The sequence below is a fragment of the Lycorma delicatula genome, chromosome 11 (genome assembly GCF_047948215.1).
Source record: "Lycorma delicatula isolate Av1 chromosome 11, ASM4794821v1, whole genome shotgun sequence".
Taxonomy (NCBI): domain Eukaryota; kingdom Metazoa; phylum Arthropoda; class Insecta; order Hemiptera; family Fulgoridae; genus Lycorma; species Lycorma delicatula.
In genome coordinates this window covers 57,003,556-57,025,340 of record NC_134465.1, presented here as the reverse complement: position 1 = coordinate 57,025,340, position 21,785 = coordinate 57,003,556, and the positions used below count along the sequence as shown (strand labels likewise).

Sequence of the window (21,785 nt, the reverse complement as noted above, 5' to 3'; positions counted from 1 at the left end):
TCAGATTTCAACGGAAATATCCATTTTGACTATCCATGAATCCATTTTTACTAGTTTGGTGTGACATCTGTACGTACATATGTATGTACGTATGTATCTCATATAACTAAAAAAACAATTAGCCATAGAATGTTGAAATTTTGTATTTAGGACAGTTGTAACATCTAGTTTTATTTTGATTGCAATTTACTGGCCAAAAATGTGTATACAGTCAGACCTTTAAAAATAAAGCAGGGTTTCAGATTTGGTTCTTGGACTTTTTCTTAATTGCAGTAATAAGCCCTCATTGAGAGCTTTTCAGCAATATATCATAAGTGGTACTTATTTTCATTGGTTCCAGTATTATAGCCAAATAAAATTTTAATTAATGAAATATTTGGATCTTACAAGGGGAAGGCACATCGGTTTGAATCGGACTACATAAACATATTTTTTAAATATATTGATTTATTAATAATTTTTAATCTCTGATTGTAAAAAAGTGTTTTATTGTAAATAATTCAATAATAACAATACAAAAAAATATTTAAAAAAATCAGAAGTTATTAGTGAAATAAAATTTTATGTAGTTTTCATTTTAATTCAAAAATGTTTACAATCAAAGATTAATAATTATTAATAAATCAATGTATTTAAATTAAATAAAAGTTAAAAAAATATATGTATATGAAGATGGATTTGAACCGATGTGTGCATGGTTACTGATCCAACACGTTCTCACTTACACTGCATATCTAGTTGAGCGACGTGAAATAAAATTAATTATAAACTAATATAAAATGCTAAGGAAATTTTTAGGGCCATTTTTCTGCATTGTAATTGAATATTGTGTGTTAGTATTTTGTGATGAAGGCACATAAACAGTTTACTATTCACACACACACACAATTTGGTTCAAATCGGTGTCCTGAAGGCTATGCCTTCCCCATGTTAGTGAGATGTGAGACCTACTAAAAATTCACAAACTGCTGTAACACTTGTTATAAATTCAGAATAAATATACAGACAAAAATCCTACAACACCATACTCATTTTAAACCCTGTAAAAACATGATAAAAAGGTAAACTAAAAATTTAGTAACCTTTTCCAGTTTTTTTTTTTTCATTGGTTTTAATGAAAAAAAAGTATATATATATTTTTTTTTATGAGTAGGTAACACTTGCTTGCTTCTCCATTTCTCTATAAATAAATTTTTTTTTATTTATGCATTTGTTTCAGTCTACTTGATAATAAATATTGCTATAAAATTTAGAACCTTCCCCTTTTTCATTTTGTTGATGGTTACATTGTAATGTTAAAAAAATGTAGTGTTAGGTAGATATAAAACTTATATTTATTTAAAGAGTAATAAAGGGACTTTTATTTTATTTTAATATTTCAGGTAAGACTGGAATTAATAATTGTATAACTATTTGATGTTAATATAAACTAATATTTTAGCAAATTGTGAAACTCTGTCCACTTTATTAAAGAACTGGAGGATTGTATCTCATTTTCAAATCAAATAAGTTTAAATCTAGTGCAGCAAAAAATGTCTATATGTAATTTAATAGTAGGTGTACACAGGAAGTCATGTGGTGTCCACATCAGATCTTTTATTAAAAAAATTTCTGTATAGAGCTTTGGGATCATAAAGATTCAGTTCTTTACCAGGAGATTAGTCATAACTTTTTTTTAAAAACGTGTATAACTAAAGTACCTATTCAATTTCTATAATAATGCCTATATATTCTCATTGATAATTATTTCCTGTAGTATTATTTGTAACTAATTATCTTAATTATATTTTATCAATCAAATTTTTTTTCTTCTTTTTATTTAAAAAAAATGATGTCAATTCTTTTACCTGCTGAAGTTCAAATAACATTAATGAAAGCATAAGATTTTTTATTTTTTGTCATAAACTTAATAATTTTTTTTTGCCACTTTTTTGTGTGGTTTAAATTAAGCTGAATTATATAAAAAGTTGTAATGTGATTTAATGATGATTTCATTGTCTGTAAATATTTTGATGATTCTTGAAATTCATTCCACAGCGTTCTGAAAATCATATAATACTTTTTATTTTTTTTCTAATGTATGAGGGACAATTGAAAAAACTTGAAAAATGGAAAGAGATTTTAGAATGAAACAAAAGAGATGAATTTATGAGAGGTAATCCCTAAAGTTAAGAGCGTTTCATTGTAAAAAAAAACTTTTAGTGCCATTTTTCTGTATTATTATAATTGAATATTGTGTGTTAGTATTTTGTGATGAAGGCACATAAACAGTGTACTATTCACATACACACACAATTTGGTTCAAATCGGTGTCCCGAAGGCTACGCCTTCCCCATGTTAGTGAGATGTGAGACCTACTAAAAATTCACAAACTGCAGTAACAAGTGTTATAAATTCAGAGTAAATATACAGACAAAAATCCTACAACACCATACTCATTTTAAACCCTGTAAAAACATGTTAGAAAGGTAAATAAAAATTTAGTAACCTTTTCCAGTTTAGTTTTTATTTTCATTGATTGTAATGAACAAAAAAAAAATTATGTATATATATTTTTTTATGAGTAGGTAACACTTACTTGCTTCTCCATTTCTCTATAAGTACATTTTTTTTTATTTATGCATTTGTTTCAGTCTACTTTATAATAAATATTGCTATAAAATTTAGAACCTTCCCCTGTTTCATTTTGTTGATGGTTACATTGTAATGTTAAAAAAATGTAGTGTTAGGTAGATATAAACTTGTATTTATTTAAAGAGTAATAAAGGGACTTTTATTTTATTTTAATATTTCAGGTAAGACTGGAATTAATAATTGTATAATTATTTGATGTTAATATAAACTAATATTTTAGCAAATTGTGAAACTTTCCACTTTATTAAAGAACTGGAGGGGATTGTATCTCATTTTCAAATGAAATAAGTTTAAATGAAGTGCAGCAAAAAATGTCTATTGTAATTTAATAGTAGGTGTACATAGGAAGTATTGTGGTGTCCACATCAGATCTTTTATTAAAAAATTTCTGTATAGAGCTTTGGGATCATAAAGATTCAGTTCTTTACCAGGAGATTAGTCATAACTTTTTTTTAAAAACGTGTATAACTAAAGTACCTATTCAATTTCTATAATAATGCCTATATATTCTCATTGATAATTATTTCCTGTAGTATTATTTGTAACTATCTTAATTATATTTTATCAATCAAATTTTTTTTTCTTCTTTTTATTTAAAAAAAATGATGTCAATTCTTTGACCTGCTTTAGTTCAAATAACATTAATGAAAGCATAAGATTTTTTATTTTTTGTCATAAACTTAATAATTTTTTTTTGCCACTTTTTTGTGTGGTTTAAATTAAGCTGAATTATATAAAAAGTTGTAATGTAATTTAATGATGATTTCATTGTCTGTAAATATTTTGATGATTCCTGAAATTCATTCCACAGCGTTCTGAAAATCATATAATTCTTTTTATTTTATTTTTTCTAATGAATGAGGGACAATTGAAAAAACTTCAAAAATGGAAAGAGATTTTAGAGTGAAACAAAAGAGATGAATTTATGAGAGGTAATCCCTAAAGTAAAGAGCGTTTCATTGTAAAAAAAATTTTAGTGCCATTTTTCTGTATTATTATAATTGAATATTGTGTGTTAGTATTTTGTGATGAAGACATAAACAGTGTACTATTCACACACACACACACACACACACACACACACACACAATTTAGTTCAAATCGGTGTCCCGAAGGCTACGCCTTCCCCATGTTAGTGAGATGTGAGACCTACTAAAAATTCACAAACTGCTGTAACACTTGTTATAAATTCAGAATAAATATACAGACAAAAATCCTACAACACCATACTCATTTTAAACCCTTTAAAAAAATGTTAAAAAGGTAAACTAAAAATTTAGTAACCTTTTCCAGTATTTTTTTTCATTGGTTTTAATGAAAAAAAAAGTATATATATTTTTTTTTTTATGAGTAGGTAACACTTGCTTGCTTCTCCATTTCTCTATAAATAAATTTTTTTTTATTTATGCATTTGTTTCAGTCTACTTTATAATAAATATTGCTATAAAATTTAGAACCTTCCCCTGTTTCATTTTGTTGATGGTTACATTGTAATGTTAAAAAAAATGTAGTGTTAGGTAGATATAAAACTTGTATTTATTTAAAGAGTAATAAAGGGACTTTTATTTTATTTTAATATTTCAGGTAAGACTGGAATTAATAATTGTATAACTATTTGATGTTAATATAAACTAATATTTTAGCAAATTGTGAAACTTTCCACTTTATTAAAGAACTGGAGGATTGTATCTCATTTTCAAATGAAATAAGTTTAAATGAAGTGCAGCAAAAAATGTCTATATGTAATTTAATAGTAGGTGTACACAGGAAGTCATGTGGTGTCCACATCAGATCTTTAATTAAAAAATATTTCTGTATAGAGCTTTGGGATCATAAAGATTCAGTTCTTTATCAGGAGATTGATTAGTCGCAACTTTTTTTAAAAACGTGTATAACTAAAGTACCTATTTAATTTCTATAATAATGCCTATATATTCTCATTGATAATTATTTCCTGTAGTATTATTTTGTAACTAATTATCTTAACTATATTTTATCAATCAAATTTTTTTTTCTTATTTCTATTTTTTAAAAATGGATGTCAGTTCTTTTACCTGCTGAAGTTCAAATAACATTAATGAAAGCATAAGATTTTTTATTTTTTGTCATAAACTTAATAATTTTTTTTTGCCACTTTCTTGTGTGGTTTAAATTAAGCTGAAGTATATAAAAAGTTGTAATGTGATTTAATGATGATTTCATTGTCTGTAAATATTTTGATGATTCTTGAAATTCATTCCACAGCGTTCTGAAAATCATATAATTCTTTTTATTTTTTTCTAATGTATGAGGGACAATTGAAAAAACTTGAAAAATGGAAAGAGATTTTAGAATGAAACAAAAGAGATGAATTTATGAGAGGTAATCCCTAAAGTAAAGAGCGTTTCATTGTAAAAAAAAACTTTTAGTGCCATTTTTCTGTATTATTATAATTGAATATTGTGTGTTAGTATTTTGTGATGAAGGCACATAAACAGTGTACTATTCACATACACACACAATTTGGTTCAAATCGGTGTCCCGAAGGCTACGCCTTCCCCATGTTAGTGAGATGTGAGACCTACTAAAAATTCACAAACTGCAGTAACAAGTGTTATAAATTCAGAGTAAATATACAGACAAAAATCCTACAACACCATACTCATTTTAAACCCGGTAAAAACATGTTAGAAAGGTAAATAAAAATTTAGTAACCTTTTCCAGTTTAGTTTTTATTTTCATTGATTGTAATGAACAAAAAAAAAATTATGTATATATATTTTTTTATGAGTAGGTAACACTTACTTGCTTCTCCATTTCTCTATAAGTACATTTTTTTTTATTTATGCATTTGTTTCAGTCTACTTTATAATAAATATTGCTATAAAATTTAGAACCTTCCCCTGTTTCATTTTGTTGATGGTTACATTGTAATGTTAAAAAAATGTAGTGTTAGGTAGATATAAACTTGTATTTATTTAAAGAGTAATAAAGGGACTTTTATTTTATTTTAATATTTCAGGTAAGACTGGAATTAATAATTGTATAATTATTTGATGTTAATATAAACTAATATTTTAGCAAATTGTGAAACTTTCCACTTTATTAAAGAACTGGAGGGGATTGTATCTCATTTTCAAATGAAATAAGTTTAAATGAAGTGCAGCAAAAAATGTCTATTGTAATTTAATAGTAGGTGTACATAGGAAGTATTGTGGTGTCCACATCAGATCTTTTATTAAAAAATTTCTGTATAGAGCTTTGGGATCATAAAGATTCAGTTCTTTACCAGGAGATTAGTCATAACTTTTTTTTAAAAACGTGTATAACTAAAGTACCTATTCAATTTCTATAATAATGCCTATATATTCTCATTGATAATTATTTCCTGTAGTATTATTTGTAACTATCTTAATTATATTTTATCAATCAAATTTTTTTTTCTTCTTTTTATTTAAAAAAAATGATGTCAATTCTTTGACCTGCTTTAGTTCAAATAACATTAATGAAAGCATAAGATTTTTTATTTTTTGTCATAAACTTAATAATTTTTTTTTGCCACTTTTTTGTGTGGTTTAAATTAAGCTGAATTATATAAAAAGTTGTAATGTAATTTAATGATGATTTCATTGTCTGTAAATATTTTGATGATTCCTGAAATTCATTCCACAGCGTTCTGAAAATCATATAATTCTTTTTATTTTATTTTTTCTAATGAATGAGGGACAATTGAAAAAACTTCAAAAATGGAAAGAGATTTTAGAGTGAAACAAAAGAGATGAATTTATGAGAGGTAATCCCTAAAGTAAAGAGCGTTTCATTGTAAAAAAATTTTTAGTGCCATTTTTCTGTATTATTATAATTGAATATTGTGTGTTAGTATTTTGTGATGAAGACATAAACAGTGTACTATTCACACACACACACACACACACACACACAATTTAGTTCAAATCGGTGTCCCGAAGGCTACGCCTTCCCCATGTTAGTGAGATGTGAGACCTACTAAAAATTCACAAACTGCTGTAACACTTGTTATAAATTCAGAATAAATATACAGACAAAAATCCTACAACACCATACTCATTTTAAACCCTTTAAAAAAATGTTAAAAAGGTAAACTAAAAATTTAGTAACCTTTTCCAGTATTTTTTTTCATTGGTTTTAATGAAAAAAAAAGTATATATATATTTTTTTTTTATGAGTAGGTAACACTTGCTTGCTTCTCCATTTCTCTATAAATAAATTTTTTTTTATTTATGCATTTGTTTCAGTCTACTTTATAATAAATATTGCTATAAAATTTAGAACCTTCCCCTGTTTCATTTTGTTGATGGTTACATTGTAATGTTAAAAAAAATGTAGTGTTAGGTAGATATAAAACTTGTATTTATTTAAAGAGTAATAAAGGGACTTTTATTTTATTTTAATATTTCAGGTAAGACTGGAATTAATAATTGTATAACTATTTGATGTTAATATAAACTAATATTTTAGCAAATTGTGAAACTTTCCACTTTATTAAAGAACTGGAGGATTGTATCTCATTTTCAAATGAAATAAGTTTAAATGAAGTGCAGCAAAAAATGTCTATATGTAATTTAATAGTAGGTGTACACAGGAAGTCATGTGGTGTCCACATCAGATCTTTAATTAAAAAATATTTCTGTATAGAGCTTTGGGATCATAAAGATTCAGTTCTTTATCAGGAGATTGATTAGTCGCAACTTTTTTTAAAAACGTGTATAACTAAAGTACCTATTTAATTTCTATAATAATGCCTATATATTCTCATTGATAATTATTTCCTGTAGTATTATTTTGTAACTAATTATCTTAACTATATTTTATCAATCAAATTTTTTTTTCTTATTTCTATTTTTTAAAAATGGATGTCAGTTCTTTTACCTGCTGAAGTTCAAATAACATTAATGAAAGCATAAGATTTTTTATTTTTTGTCATAAACTTAATAATTTTTTTTTGCCACTTTCTTGTGTGGTTTAAATTAAGCTGAAGTATATAAAAAGTTGTAATGTGATTTAATGATGATTTCATTGTCTGTAAATATTTTGATGATTCTTGAAATTCATTCCACAGCGTTCTGAAAATCATATAATTCTTTTTATTTTTTTCTAATGTATGAGGGACAATTGAAAAAACTTGAAAAATGGAAAGAGATTTTAGAATGAAACAAAAGAGATGAATTTATGAGAGGTAATCCCTAAAGTAAAGAGCGTTTCATTGTAAAAAAAAACTTTTAGTGCCATTTTTCTGTATTATTATAATTGAATATTGTGTGTTAGTATTTTGTGATGAAGGCACATAAACAGTGTACTATTCACATACACACACAATTTGGTTCAAATCGGTGTCCCGAAGGCTACGCCTTCCCCATGTTAGTGAGATGTGAGACCTACTAAAAATTCACAAACTGCAGTAACAAGTGTTATAAATTCAGAGTAAATATACAGACAAAAATCCTACAACACCATACTCATTTTAAACCCTGTAAAAACATGTTAGAAAGGTAAATAAAAATTTAGTAACCTTTTCCAGTTTAGTTTTTATTTTCATTGATTGTAATGAACAAAAAAAAAATTATGTATATATATTTTTTTATGAGTAGGTAACACTTACTTGCTTCTCCATTTCTCTATAAGTACATTTTTTTTTATTTATGCATTTGTTTCAGTCTACTTGATAATAAATATTGCTAATAATATTTGCTAATAAAATTTAGAACCTTCCCCTTTTTCATTTTGTTGATGGTTACATTATAATATTTAAAAAAAATGTAGTGTTAGGTAGATGTAAAACTAATATATACATTTTAAGATTAATAAAGGGACTTAACTTTATTTTAATATTTCAGGTAAGACTGGAATTAATAATTGTATAACTATTTGATGTTAATATAAACTAATATTTTAGCAAATTGTGAAACTATCCACTTTATTAAAGAACTGAAGGATTGTATCTCATTTTCAAATGAAATAAGTCTAAATGAAGTGCAGCAAAAAATGTCTATATGTAATTTAATAGTAGGTGTACATAGGAAGTCATGTGGTGTCCACATCAGATCTTTTATTAAAAAAATTTCTTTATACAGCTTTGGGATTATAAAGATTCAGTTCTTTATCAGGAGATTGATTAGTCGTAACTTTTTTTAAAAATGTGTATAACTAAAGTACCTATTCAATTTCTATAATAATGCCTATATATTCTCATTGATAATTATTTCCTGTTGTATTATTTTGTAACTAATTATCTTAACTATATTTTATCAATCAAATTTTTTTTCTTCTTATTTTTATTTTAAAAAAATGGATGTCAATTCTTTTACCTGCTGAAGTTCAAATAACATTAATGAAAACATAAGATTTTTATTTTTTATCATAAACTTAATAATTTTTTTTTGCCACTTTTTTGTGTGGTTTAAATTAAGCTGAATTATATAAAAAGTTGTAATGTGATTTAATGATGATTTCATTGTCTGTAAATATTTTGATGATTCTTGAAATTCATTCCACAGCGTTCTGAAAATCATATAATTCTTTTTATTTTTTTTTTCTAATGAATGAGGGATAATTGAAAAAACTTGAAAAATGGAAAGAGATTTTAGAATGAAACAAAAAAGATGAATTTATGAGAGGTTATCCCTAAAGTAAAGAGCGTTTCATTGTAAAAAATTTATTCTGAAAACTTTATAAATATTTTTTATTTCTCTTAAACTACATACCGTATACTACTACTCTGTATAATTGCCACATGAATTAAGATATTTATTGTAGCGATACACCAGCTTCAATATATCCTTGTCATATTCGTCTGTCATCAGTCTATTTAGCCATTGTTTAACAGCATTTTTAAGTTCATCCTCACCCATGAATTGCTTACCACTCAAAAATTCTTTAAATTTCCCAAACAAATGGTAATCAGAAGGAGCTAAGTCCAGACTAGGTGGTGGGTGTTCGTACATTTCCCATCCAGATGTTCTCAGTAAAAAAACCACGTGTCAAACCTGCAACATGTGGACATGCATTATGGTGCAACAGGACATTGCCATTGGTCAGCCACCCACGTCGCTGATTTTAAATCGCTCGCTGTAATTTACGTAGAGGTTTGCAGTAGGCTTCTACATTTATGGTTTTACCACGTGGCATGAATTCAATGAGCAGTATGCCAAACTGATCCCAAAAGACTGTGGCCATCAGTCTGTGTCCAAATGTCTCTTGCTTGACCTTGGTTGGTCTGGTTGATGATTCAGGATTTCTCCGTTTTCTCCCTGATGTATAATATGAAATCCATGTTTCACTGTCTGTAACAGTTGAATTCAGGAACTCATCGCCTTTTTCTGTGTAGCACATCAAAAATTCCAAACCAGATCCCATCGGATTTTTTTGTGACGTTCCATTAAGATATGCAGTACCCAACGTGCAAAAACCTTTTTGAAGTCTAAACGGTCATAAACAATGCAACCAGTAACAGCTCTTGAAACATCAGGAGAAAGAAGGGTCAGGTTGGAAATCGTTGAGCGACGATCATTTCTGATTTCATCATCGACGAGTTTCAAACAAGTCCTTGATGATTATCGAGGACCTGCTCGAATGCTCTTCATCGTGCACATTAATTCTGTTATTTCTAAACCTTTCACACCATTTTTGGACACACCATTTTTGGACGTTTCTTTCATTCATTACATTATTACCGTACACATCCCAACCCCGTAAGGGGAAGCACCCAGCTTGTGATGTTACCAGTCGCCACACCACACCACACCCTCCATTCCAAGCCCTGAGGGGCTTTACCGTCTTTAGACCTTCTAACTGATTACATCTCATTCATCAGCTAGGCCTCGGTCGGGATGCTACTGATGTAAATGCCTCGGCAGACATTTTCATCAGTAAAATACATATCAAATTTCCCCTTCATGTAGGCCTCAAACAATCATCTTCACATCCAACCTAACATGATTCCCTCAAACTAACTGACTGAAACCATGGAAGCGCGAACCCTGTGCCTAGTCCAGATTTAACAGCACCATTTGTGACTGAATGCCTCAGAAAATGAACAAGTTTAAAGTTAAAACAGTCAACCAAAGTTATGTCTTATGCAACATAGAAATTCAGACCTACACCCAAATAAGTCGACCAATTTAGGTCACCTAACAAGGGGAACGCAACCTCATTCTGGTTCGCACAGGAGCCGGGGACAAACCCTGTACCCCCACCTGGACTCATCGTGGTCTCTCGTGTGGCATTACCAAGTCACCGGCAGAGGGAAGCCACAACCCCAGTCGCCCGGGTTAACATACCCCGATGGCACAGCCACCTCTACCAGTGGGAGTCCCAAATTGAATCACAAACAATACCAATATAGCTGTGGCACAATGCCAATGCACAACTACCAACTGTCTATTAATTTCAGCTGACTTAATGTTTTGATGGGTTAGAAAAACATTTGACTCAATGTATTTCACAGTCGGCGGCAACTTTGATTTTTTTACTCATTTTATAACAACTCACATGCAATCAAAGATACTACAACACGACAACTTACAGACAACAGTGCAGTGTGTACATTACTAGAATGGCCATGAACAACACAGGTTTGCCAACCTTAAGGAGAGAAATTTCCCAGCGGTCCTTACTTTAAAGATCTCTTGTATATTTCATTAGCTATAAAAGACTTTTATTTCTATGTAATCACCATTTACAGCTACACATTTCTCCCGATTTTGAACCAGGTTTTTTATTCTCAATCCATCAGTGAAGAATGCTGGCAGTCTTTCCTTGATCCATGATCTCACTGTGTCCTTCACTTCAACATCTTTGGAGAAATGAATGCTTAGAAAAAGTTAGTTTTGAAATTTGGGAGAAGTGGTAATCGCATGGCATCAAATCCAATGGATTGAATTGGTGGGTGCAGAACAGATTAGAATTTTAGCTTCAAATGAGGTTCAGTGGTGCACACAATGTGTGTGGCTGACCATTATGTTGTATGACTGTTGGCTGTTTGATGCACCATCTTTCAAGTCTTCTTATTACTCGCAGTAACTGGTCGACTACTGTGTGAGATTCGTCCTCAGTATTTATTTTACTCATTCATGATATACAAAATTTTATTGCTTACCAATTAACAATAGGTTAATTAAGTCTCATCACCGTTAACGACTTTAAAATGATGGTGAAATGTTATTAGGATTTATTTTTTCAATTGTTAAAAATTCAATTTCTGCATGCTGTTTTAACTGCATTGGCAATACGATAGGCAAACTCTGCTCCATGGTAGTGGCTGTTGACAAATAATGAATGAATGGAATTCAACAAGATTTTGTAGTGGAGGGGATGTCGTGCAGAACTCTTTACAGTGTTTTTTCTTCTGTTATGTATGTTTACATTACTTATCACCCTTCCTCGTATTAATAATTATGCTGTTTAAGTTTTCTGTGTAAAATCCTGATAATTTTTATTTTAAATAAGTTTGTTTTTGTTATTGATTTGTAGTTAACGCCTGATGATAAAGTTATATGCAAAGATTGGGATAAAGAAATGAAAGAAGCTAAAGAATATGTTAGAAAGTTAAATGTTGTTTCAATAAAAGAGAAAGAAAAAGAAGAGCAGCCTGAAGAAAAGGAAGATGAAATTGAGAAAGTGTGTATTCATATTTTTAAATTACATAAGTTTTTTTTTATAAACTTCATTTTGTGTAGTATGTGTACATGGGTGTGTATTGTGCAAATTAATGTGACCAAGAAGTCATTTTTAGAAAATAAAATTAATTTATTGCCTAAAAGATTAAACATTTTGCTAATATTACTTTTGATATTTAATTTGAGTTTTTATTTAATTTCTTGGTCATGAAACCCTACACACCTTGATTACTGCATAAATAATCTTTTCTTAAGTATTAAAATACATTTTTCTCTGTTTATTCTTACTTTACAAATTTTCCACGGAGTGTGCATCTAGAGAGTTCCATAGCCAGTCTAAACATAGAACATTTCGGACATAGATTGATAAATTTTCTTTGATGTATATGTATAAAAATACATATATATGTATAAAAATAGTTATATTAATTCCAAGTGTTTCTGCAAGCCTCTGAGGAAGTGGAAGTGTTTTTTTTCTCTAATATTGGGACGCTCTTTTTATTACTCATTAACCCAGGAACTAAATTTTGAGGATAAAAACAGATGAATGAAAAAATATCCTCGAAGTAATTTTCTTTAATGATGTTTTAACAGTTTGTTTCACTTGCTTTGGTGACATCTCTTTTATTATCACATCATTGAACATATGATGTAAAATATTTACTCCCTAGACTTCAAATGACTCTTCTAATAATAGGTATTATCCCCAATCTTAGGACTCTAATCTTTGTACTTTTTGACCCAAATGAGCCTTTTTCATTATGGCATTTGTGAGGTGAATTCCATAGTAAAACAGAGTCATCTTTTACAGAAGATTTCTTTTTCTTGCTACAGTGATCCTTTCTAGATCCAGCTTTTTGTTTAATTATTTTATATACTATTCTTAAGATTCGCCTTCAACTCCTGCTCTTGTCTGCCTTTGATTTGAACTAATGTTTTCATCAAGTTTTATTAACTTTGTTCTTTTTGTAACAATTAAATTCATGTTTATAATTTAAAAAAAAAAAATATTGTTATAAAACCAATGTCACTTAACTTGTAAACCAAGAAATAGAATGACAATGCACAACTTCATAACTAATAATTGGTACATAAAAAAGAAGAAAAGAACAGAAATTAAAATTCCTTCATGCTCACATTAATTTGCTTAAGACTATTATATATTTGTTAATACCAATAGTTAATAAACTTATATTTATTTCTAGATATTATTTATAGAAGTTATAAATGTGCATTAAAGGTTTATTCAGATTGAAATTAAGTGTGGTATGATCTGCACATGATACCAAAACAAGTGGCATTTGTCAGCACGTTCACTATTTATGTTACCAACTGGTGGTTGAAAAAGTGTTCCATCATACAATAATTTTTTAAAAAATGAATACTGGTTCTTTTTATGCATAAGTATTTGTGAGTATTAAGTGGTGGTTCTGTTTTTCAAATTTAATTCTTTTTCTGATATAAACCACTTCTATTTTTATTGAGGAGGATTATAAATTTAAAAAAAAGAAATACAAAGAAAGTAGAGTAGTGTTATAAAGTTTTCCTTTTTGTTCATTTATTCATTTTCTTTAACAGAAGTTATGTAATAACTTCTGTTAAAGATTAATTCCTTTTGATTTAAGAAACTATTCATTAACACACTAAATTATAATACCTCTTAAATGTTGTTTTTTTTTTTTTTTTTTTTTTTTTACTTTTTGATATTGGTTTTGATTTTTTTAGTGAAAATAAACTATAAATTAAAAAAAAAAAACAGGAAATGCAGGTAAAAGAAATAAAAATGAAAAATGTTTAATTTACTACGTAAGCTCAAAGCTTATGCTGTAGCAATATGAAATGGAAATATATATAAGCATAAATTAAATACCATGCTTTGTCAGGATTTGAACCAGTGACCACCAAATAAAAGGCCCAAGTGCTACCACAATTACAGATATTGGAATCTGATACATTTTGTAATATATGGTTATTGATAATCTTATAGTTTGATGATGATTCTGTATTCTGATGTTACATTTTTGATGACGTTTCAGTAATTTTCATTCCACAGCGTTCTGAAAACTATAATTTCCTTTTTTATGTACAGATTCTAATGTAATGCAAAATGCCTTGTTGCCTAAAGTTTTTAAAAAAAATTGTGTGATATTACAATTTAACATTTCTAAGTGTACTTTACTAAATCATTTATTTATAATGAATGGAATTAGTTTTTACTTTGATTGTTATTGATCTTTTAGAGCCAGATTTTTAATTAATTATTAAAATTATTAATTCTTATAAGTTTTTTAATTGGATTCAAGTATTTTTAATTTATATATTTTTGTTAATTTTGGTTTGTTTGTTTTTAGTATGAAACAAATCAGAAATTTGGCTTGTGTGAAGCATTGTTACAAGTTGGAGACTGGAATAATTGCCAGCTATTGTGTAGAAGACTACCTGATCATTGTGTCATGGAACAACCACCTGTTGCATTGGCTTTATGTAAACTTTTACATTCTCTTATTGAACCGGTCTATCGCAAGTAAGTTACTCTATTGTTTTTTAGTTTTTAGTAGTATGATTAATAAATATGTTTTTCGTTATGAATAATGACAAAACTGAAGTGGGTAAAAGTATAAATGTGGTTTGTATTTTTAATATTTTGTTATACATACCACTGCTTTTATGTGATAATACAATTATTCAAATGATATAATACAGTTATACAAATTAATGAATTTATTTTAACGTCTTAACATTACTTGGTTAACTGTCCTTAGGCAGGTCCCTTACACCATGTCCATCTCCATTCTCCTTATTCCCAGCTAAATGTACAGTAATCCTAATAGTTACCATTTCTTTTTAGATCATCTATAATATTTATTCTTTTGTAGCATCTTTTATTTTATACTGATAAATTTATTCCTTCTAGCACTGTTTTAACCAATCCTTATATTTGTCCAAGCTAGATAGCTTTAATATTCTGATGTGTTTTGATTAAGCTTCTGTTCCTGTTCTTTCTCACTTAACTTATTACTTTTCACTTTGCCTATTTAAATCATCCTTTCTGACATTTCAAATGCCTCCTGGTCTAATTCTTTTCCTCTTTTTCTTAGTATACATGTTTCACATCTAAGTAGAAGTACCATGAAGTATCCTTGAAGAAACATGTTTGGGTGAACATGTTTCTTCAAGGATGGTTCTCTGTCTTGCTACTTTATGTTAAACACTTACCTAGCTGTTGGTATTTTATTTTTTATTTTGTTACCACTGTACTTAATTATTTATTTGTTTCGCCCATTAAACTTTTCTTATTTTTGTCCAGACATTAATTGGCTTACCATCTCCTATCCTTATTCTTTAAGTTTTCTTTACATTCATTTTCATTCCATATTTTGTAAACTGATTGTATAGGACAGTGTTGTTTTGGAACAACACTGTCCTTTGGACAGTTGACTCTTTTGGACTTCATCTAATTAAAAAATAAAACAAAAAATAAAGAAGGCATTGCAATTTTTACTTCCTTGTACAAAGTAAAGGAAGTATTGTGATCGCAAAAAATTTTGGTTTTCAGATTTCAACGGAAATATCCATTTTGACTAGTTTTGGCATGACGTCTGTATGTACATACACGTGTGTGTATGTTTCTCGCATAACTCAAACACTATTAGTCATAGGATGTCAAAACTTTGGATTTAGGACTGTTGCAACATCTGGTTGTGAACCTCCTCTTTTGATTGCAATCGACTGGACCAAAACAAAGCACTGAAAAGATTTGGTGCTGAATGAATCTTTTCGTATTCGGAATCTGGCTTCCAGAAAATCTCTCATGATATTTACGTTAACGCAACTTCAGAATTTTCGTTACAAAATCCATAAACAAAAGTTATATTGGCATATTCCTTAAGAATATTGAAATGGCATTTTTACTCTATGATGTGATAACACTACACTTCCTTTATCTGTATGATAATTTATGACAACAGATTTAAACGAAGTACACAATTTTCATTGTTGACCAGCTGTTAATATTGACAACCTATACAATAAAATATTTTTAAATATTTCTAGTAACATGCATTTCAATTTAATTCTTGAGGTAATTATTTTATTTAAATTATTGATTATACACAGCTAAAATATTGTTTTATAAATTTTGTATTTATTTTAAATTATTTTCAGTAATTAGTGTTTTTGTTTTTAAAAAGAATGTTTATTAGGTACAGAAAGAATAATATGATTTTCTTCTTTTTTTCATCTGTGTAGCTTCAATTAAAAACCTATTTAAATTTTATCTACTTTTTATTGGCTATATTTACATTAATTTTCTCAGAATTAAATTCTCTACAAGCTTTATTACTAAATCTTTCACATTAATTTGTCATTTAACAGAGCTAGTGTACTACAAACCTAAAAAAACTTGCTTTTCAACACTGAATTTTGTGTTTTACATCGTATATCTTAAAAACTGCTGGGTTTACATTTCTAGGACTGGTTTTATCCTATTTCTCATCACAAATTATGTAAGAAACCATCATCAACTTTACTCTTTAATTTAGGTCCCAAAAATTACAGTAGACGTTTTATTTGAAGAGCTGAAATCTTTTGATAGCCGTAACTCAAAAGCAAAGCGTTTACAGACCTATGTTTATACAAACATTTTTCATTATTTTCAGCAGTAGAACATGTCCTGAAAGTTTCTCTGATCCTTTGTGGGACACTCTATATAAATAATTTCATTTGATTATTACACTTATTGTAGAAGGGAAAACTTATTCTTTTTTTAAAATATTTAGAAATGCAATATTACTTCATGGTTCTATGATAATAATATTAAAACTGTTATTCACTACTTTTGATGACATATTTATTTTACATTTTACAGCGTTCTGAGAACCATAATTTATACATATAAAAATGAATGTTTGTTTGTCCCATATATGTTCATATATCATTCCTATATCATTCATTCGATTGTAGTGAAACTTTGGTGAATGCGTTGTGCGCACATTGGTTTCTGAATTAGTTTGGACCCATTAGGTAGGTGCTGGGGTCGATATATTTTGAAAAATTGTAATTATGGTTTTGGCTTATATCTGTCAAAATGACTTTGTCGGTAGACACACAATTAATCATATATAACCATATAGCGCAGGCGAAGCTATGACAGGGATGCTAGTCTGTTAATAAAAATTATTTTTTCATTTTGATAACATTTTTGAATTTAAGAGTGAAAATATTTAGAGCAAATTATTATTTTTTATTTTTGTTAAAGTAGATATCTAAGTTAGAAAAATAATAAAATAAAGTAAGATTTATTATTAATAAGCTCTGATCTCCCTATTTTTATGTAAAGGGAAAAATATAACTACATACTGAACCCCTTATGGCTGGATTAAGTACAGATTTTACATTGTATAAAATTTAATTTATTTGTTGTGGCATTTCAAAAATACATATAAAATATTTCTAGTACATGTGACATAAATTGCTTTATAGAGTTCTGGTTGTTTTCTTAATTATCTTTAGATTATAGTGAATCAGAGATGAGGTATTATATAAAAAATTGAATAAATGTATGGAAAATAAAATGTATGTACTGTAAGTATTCAATTGTGTGTGAGTCGTAATCCAGAAAGTAAATGCTGTTTACATTTGAATTTGTTTAATTTTTCAAATTAAAGAAAAAATGTCATTATTTAATTTACATATTTTTAAGCAAATTAAATTTAATTAACCAATGTATTTCATATAATTATTACCTCTCTCACGTTTAAGCATTTATCATATCTATTTACTAGCTTTAAATTCCTGTTATCTTTCACTTTTCTCTTGATTTAATACAAGTTAACTGCAGACTGCAGTTTATTATCATATCTAAAACACTTTTTTCCTAGGAATTTATTATTACTACTAAGTTTAGAAAAAAAGTGAAACCACCCAGAGCAAGTTCCGGGTTTCAAGTTAGGTGATGGAAAACTTTTCATCCAAAACCACTAATGAAGCATAGGTTACAGTGGCATGGGGATGGGCTTATCATGAAGATGAATAATGCCACAATATGACAACTTTCTGTGTCATGATTTTTTGTGGTTTGCTGTTAGTGTCTCACAGTATTGATCAGCATTTATTGTAGTTTTTTTTGGCACGAACTCATCTAGAATAAATAAAAACCAGTTTTGGAAGATAAGTCTGGTTAGTGTCATTTGAGAGACTGATGCTAGCTTTCTTGGGTGAAATGAGACATCTGGTAACATTATCACTAATAAAAATCTGATCAAGAAAATTTTCATCTATGTAATGTTGCAAAACATCAGACTTAATTCCAGTTTTCTGATTTTGTGTCTTGTCAGTTGCTGTGGAATCCATCATGTACAAATATTATTACAGTCCAAGTATTTGGTACCAATTTACTGAGCATTAAATGAGAAACATTTGGAAAAATGACAAGTGAAGATATCCTAGTTGATATTCATCAAAATTTTTTTCATCCGTTGCTATATTTTTAATGTCACTTTCTTAACTTTCCTTACTATCACCTGCTTTAATCAATGAAAAATATCAGCAAGTTTCACTTTCTGAGGATATCATACTTCACATTTGGCAGGATTTTGTATAGTAGGGTTGATTTTTAAAATGTGTAATGCTTACACATTGCATTTAAGTATAAATATTAAAGTGTGTGACTCCTAGAAAACTGGTTAGGAAGACTACCAACTTTAAATTGAGGAGAGGAAATGGGCCTGTGAAAGTATTTATTCATGTTCAGTAGTCTACTTCCCTCATCAAACTAGCAAATTGCTTAAGAATCAGTTTATGATGATTATTTATACAGTTTATTTCTAATGTTTAAGAAAACAAGTCTGTGTGTATGTGTGTGCGTGCGCATGGTTTTTATTTTGTCCATATTGTTTTATGTAGTTGGCAATTTCTTTCCCTTTTTTCATTGAGTGAGGAAATATCTGCAATAAGAATTGTATTTTTACTTTTCTGTACATTTTGTTTCAGAAATAATGAACTCGGTCCTAAAGTTAAAGGACAACCTGTTCCTCCACCAAGTAGTTCATTAGCTCCACAACCAGCCAACACATTTTCAGATATGAGACAAACTGTGATACCTATGTTACATGCTCTGGGACCTTCACTACATCATGATCTTGTTCTTGTATATAAAGTTTTGAGGGTATTAAAAGCTGCTCTGACACAGGTATTAACTACAGTTTATTATTTATTAAGTGCTGCAGCATTGTGTTTGTGAAAGATTTCCTAAGTAATGGTATTTTTATAATTGATAGATTGGTTTTTTACTTTTCTATAAAACAATGGCCTTTTCAAAAGAAAATCAATTAAACATTAAAAACCATGATATACGAAATTAAATTTTTTTAATGATCAAAACAGATGTTTAATTGTAATGAATTTGTTCTTCTTTTTGTTGTCATTTTTGTGTAAAGGTTGGCCACCATCACATTGATCTATCAGATTTTTGCAAAACCAGCTATTTTGAATATTGATGTATTGATGAATGCTTATAGCATTAAATTGTTTAAATTACGTTGAGTATTTATGAAGAAGTTGCTGTTGCTTGATCATCCAAAACATTTTTATACAATATACTGTTGTATAAAACAGAATATCGGGTGTTTAAAACTTTTTAATATCTTTTAACTTTGATTTACAGTAATGAATCACAAATAAAGTGAAAGAGTTAGTTATAAAAAATTGTTATGACACAATTTTTTCTACAAGATTTCAATATAAGCATTTCTTATTACATGGCATGTATTATTCCACTGAAGGCATCTTTTACTTCAATCAACATGTTTAGAGTAATGGAAGCACCATCTGCTTCAATCCTGTGTCTCAAATAGGATAGATCGGTAGGTAATGGAGGCACATGTGCAAGATCCTTATTAAAATCTCATGGCGTTAGATCAGGTGACCTTGGAGGCAACCAATAACAGGCTCTGTCATTGAGTCCTTCCGAACGATCCATAGGTTACTGAAAATATCATTCTACCAATCCCGTACGGATTTATGCCAGTGATTGAAAACAAGAAACTGTTTGATGAGTTCTTTGTGAACAGGAGTGAAAGTGACGTTATTCTATTCATTTATAAAGTGTAAGATAGTGTTTTTTATAAACCATGAAAGTGAATAATTCTTGCCTTAAAAGGCAAGAGTTTTGATCTTTCACTTATTTACTTTTAATTCAATATTAATTTCTATTACTTTATAATGTATGTATTAAATCAGAATTGTATTTTGACATTTATTATTTTTAGTTGCTATTAAAATAATATGTATTTAGTTTTAATTACCATTGTGTACATTATAAATTATTTGAAAGTAATAAATTGAATTTCTAAGAATCTTTACGTGTGCCATCTCAATATCCTTCTTAAACTGTGAACACACGACAATATGATTCACTATTAAATTATACAGGAAGCTTGTCCCTTTTTTTATTTTGAGTAAAAATTCTTTGTGATTACTTCTTATAGTACATTTGTTTGTGGTTCAATGATGCTTATATAATTCTGACTAATCATATATGATAACATTTATAATAAACATTCTTTAGCGTTCTGAGATCATTTACATTAAAATTATTATTTTTATTTAGTGTTGAAAATGAAAAGCGTAGATGTTCATTTGGTGTGATGAATTACTTTCGTTCTAATCTAAGAATTTTAGATATATATAGGTTCACAATAAATAAATTAATAAATATTTATTCGGATTGGTATGCAATAATATTTTATGTAGGACATATCAGAACAATCCTTAGTGGAATGGTTATCATAATGTATTTTAGTAGTATAATTATATAAATTAGATTGCAGAAGTGGTTTAATTACTTTTGTGATGTTTTTAATTATACTTATAATACGTAATAAGTCTTAAATATTTTTCCTGCTATTTACTTTAGGCTGGTGTAGATCCACAATCTGGTGCACCTGAGGGTGATTCATTATATTATGACACCATAAGTCTACTTGATGAAGTTATATTACCAACGTTATCATACCTTGAATCAAATTGTTGTGTCGCTGAAGAAATTTGGAACATAGTGAAAATGTATCCTTATCAATGTCGGTAGGTACAAGTTTAAAAAAAATTATGTTCACATAAATATAATTATTGTGTTATTTTATATATATTTAGATTAAATTTTTTATAGTCCATTTTTTTTTTTACAAAATAAAAAGTTAAAAGATAAAATTTAATCTGAAATGTAAGCAGATGAAGAATTAATAAAAAATATCACTGAAAATGAGCTTAGGCCCGAAAACATTTTTGACATAAAAAAGTAAAGGTAAGAGTGTTCTCTAATTCTGTACTTTGCAGAGGCTGAAAAAATATCATTATACATATATATATATATATATGTGTGTGTGTGTATAATGATATCTTTTAATTGATAATGTTTATTTTTTTCAAATTGGTTTCTAATTTAAGCTTTTAACTTTAGAATATTCATAAAACAACTTTTGTCTCTGTAGTTCTTAATTATTCATTTCTAGTTTATGTACA

General features: G+C 28.2%; 1 protein-coding gene across 1 annotated transcript in view; it reads left to right on the top strand.

Annotated features, from left to right (window-relative positions):
- The window catches only part of tho2 (THO complex subunit 2-like protein), a 134,716-nt gene that overhangs the window by 20,418 nt on the left and 92,513 nt on the right, over window positions 1-21,785 (top strand). Inside the window, exons 8-11 of the mRNA XM_075378427.1 lie at window positions 12,121-12,267; window positions 14,618-14,790; window positions 19,257-19,455; window positions 21,181-21,347. Of these exons, the coding sequence (XP_075234542.1) occupies window positions 12,121-12,267; window positions 14,618-14,790; window positions 19,257-19,455; window positions 21,181-21,347 (686 nt within the window). The remainder of the gene's footprint in view (window positions 1-12,120; window positions 12,268-14,617; window positions 14,791-19,256; window positions 19,456-21,180; window positions 21,348-21,785) is intronic.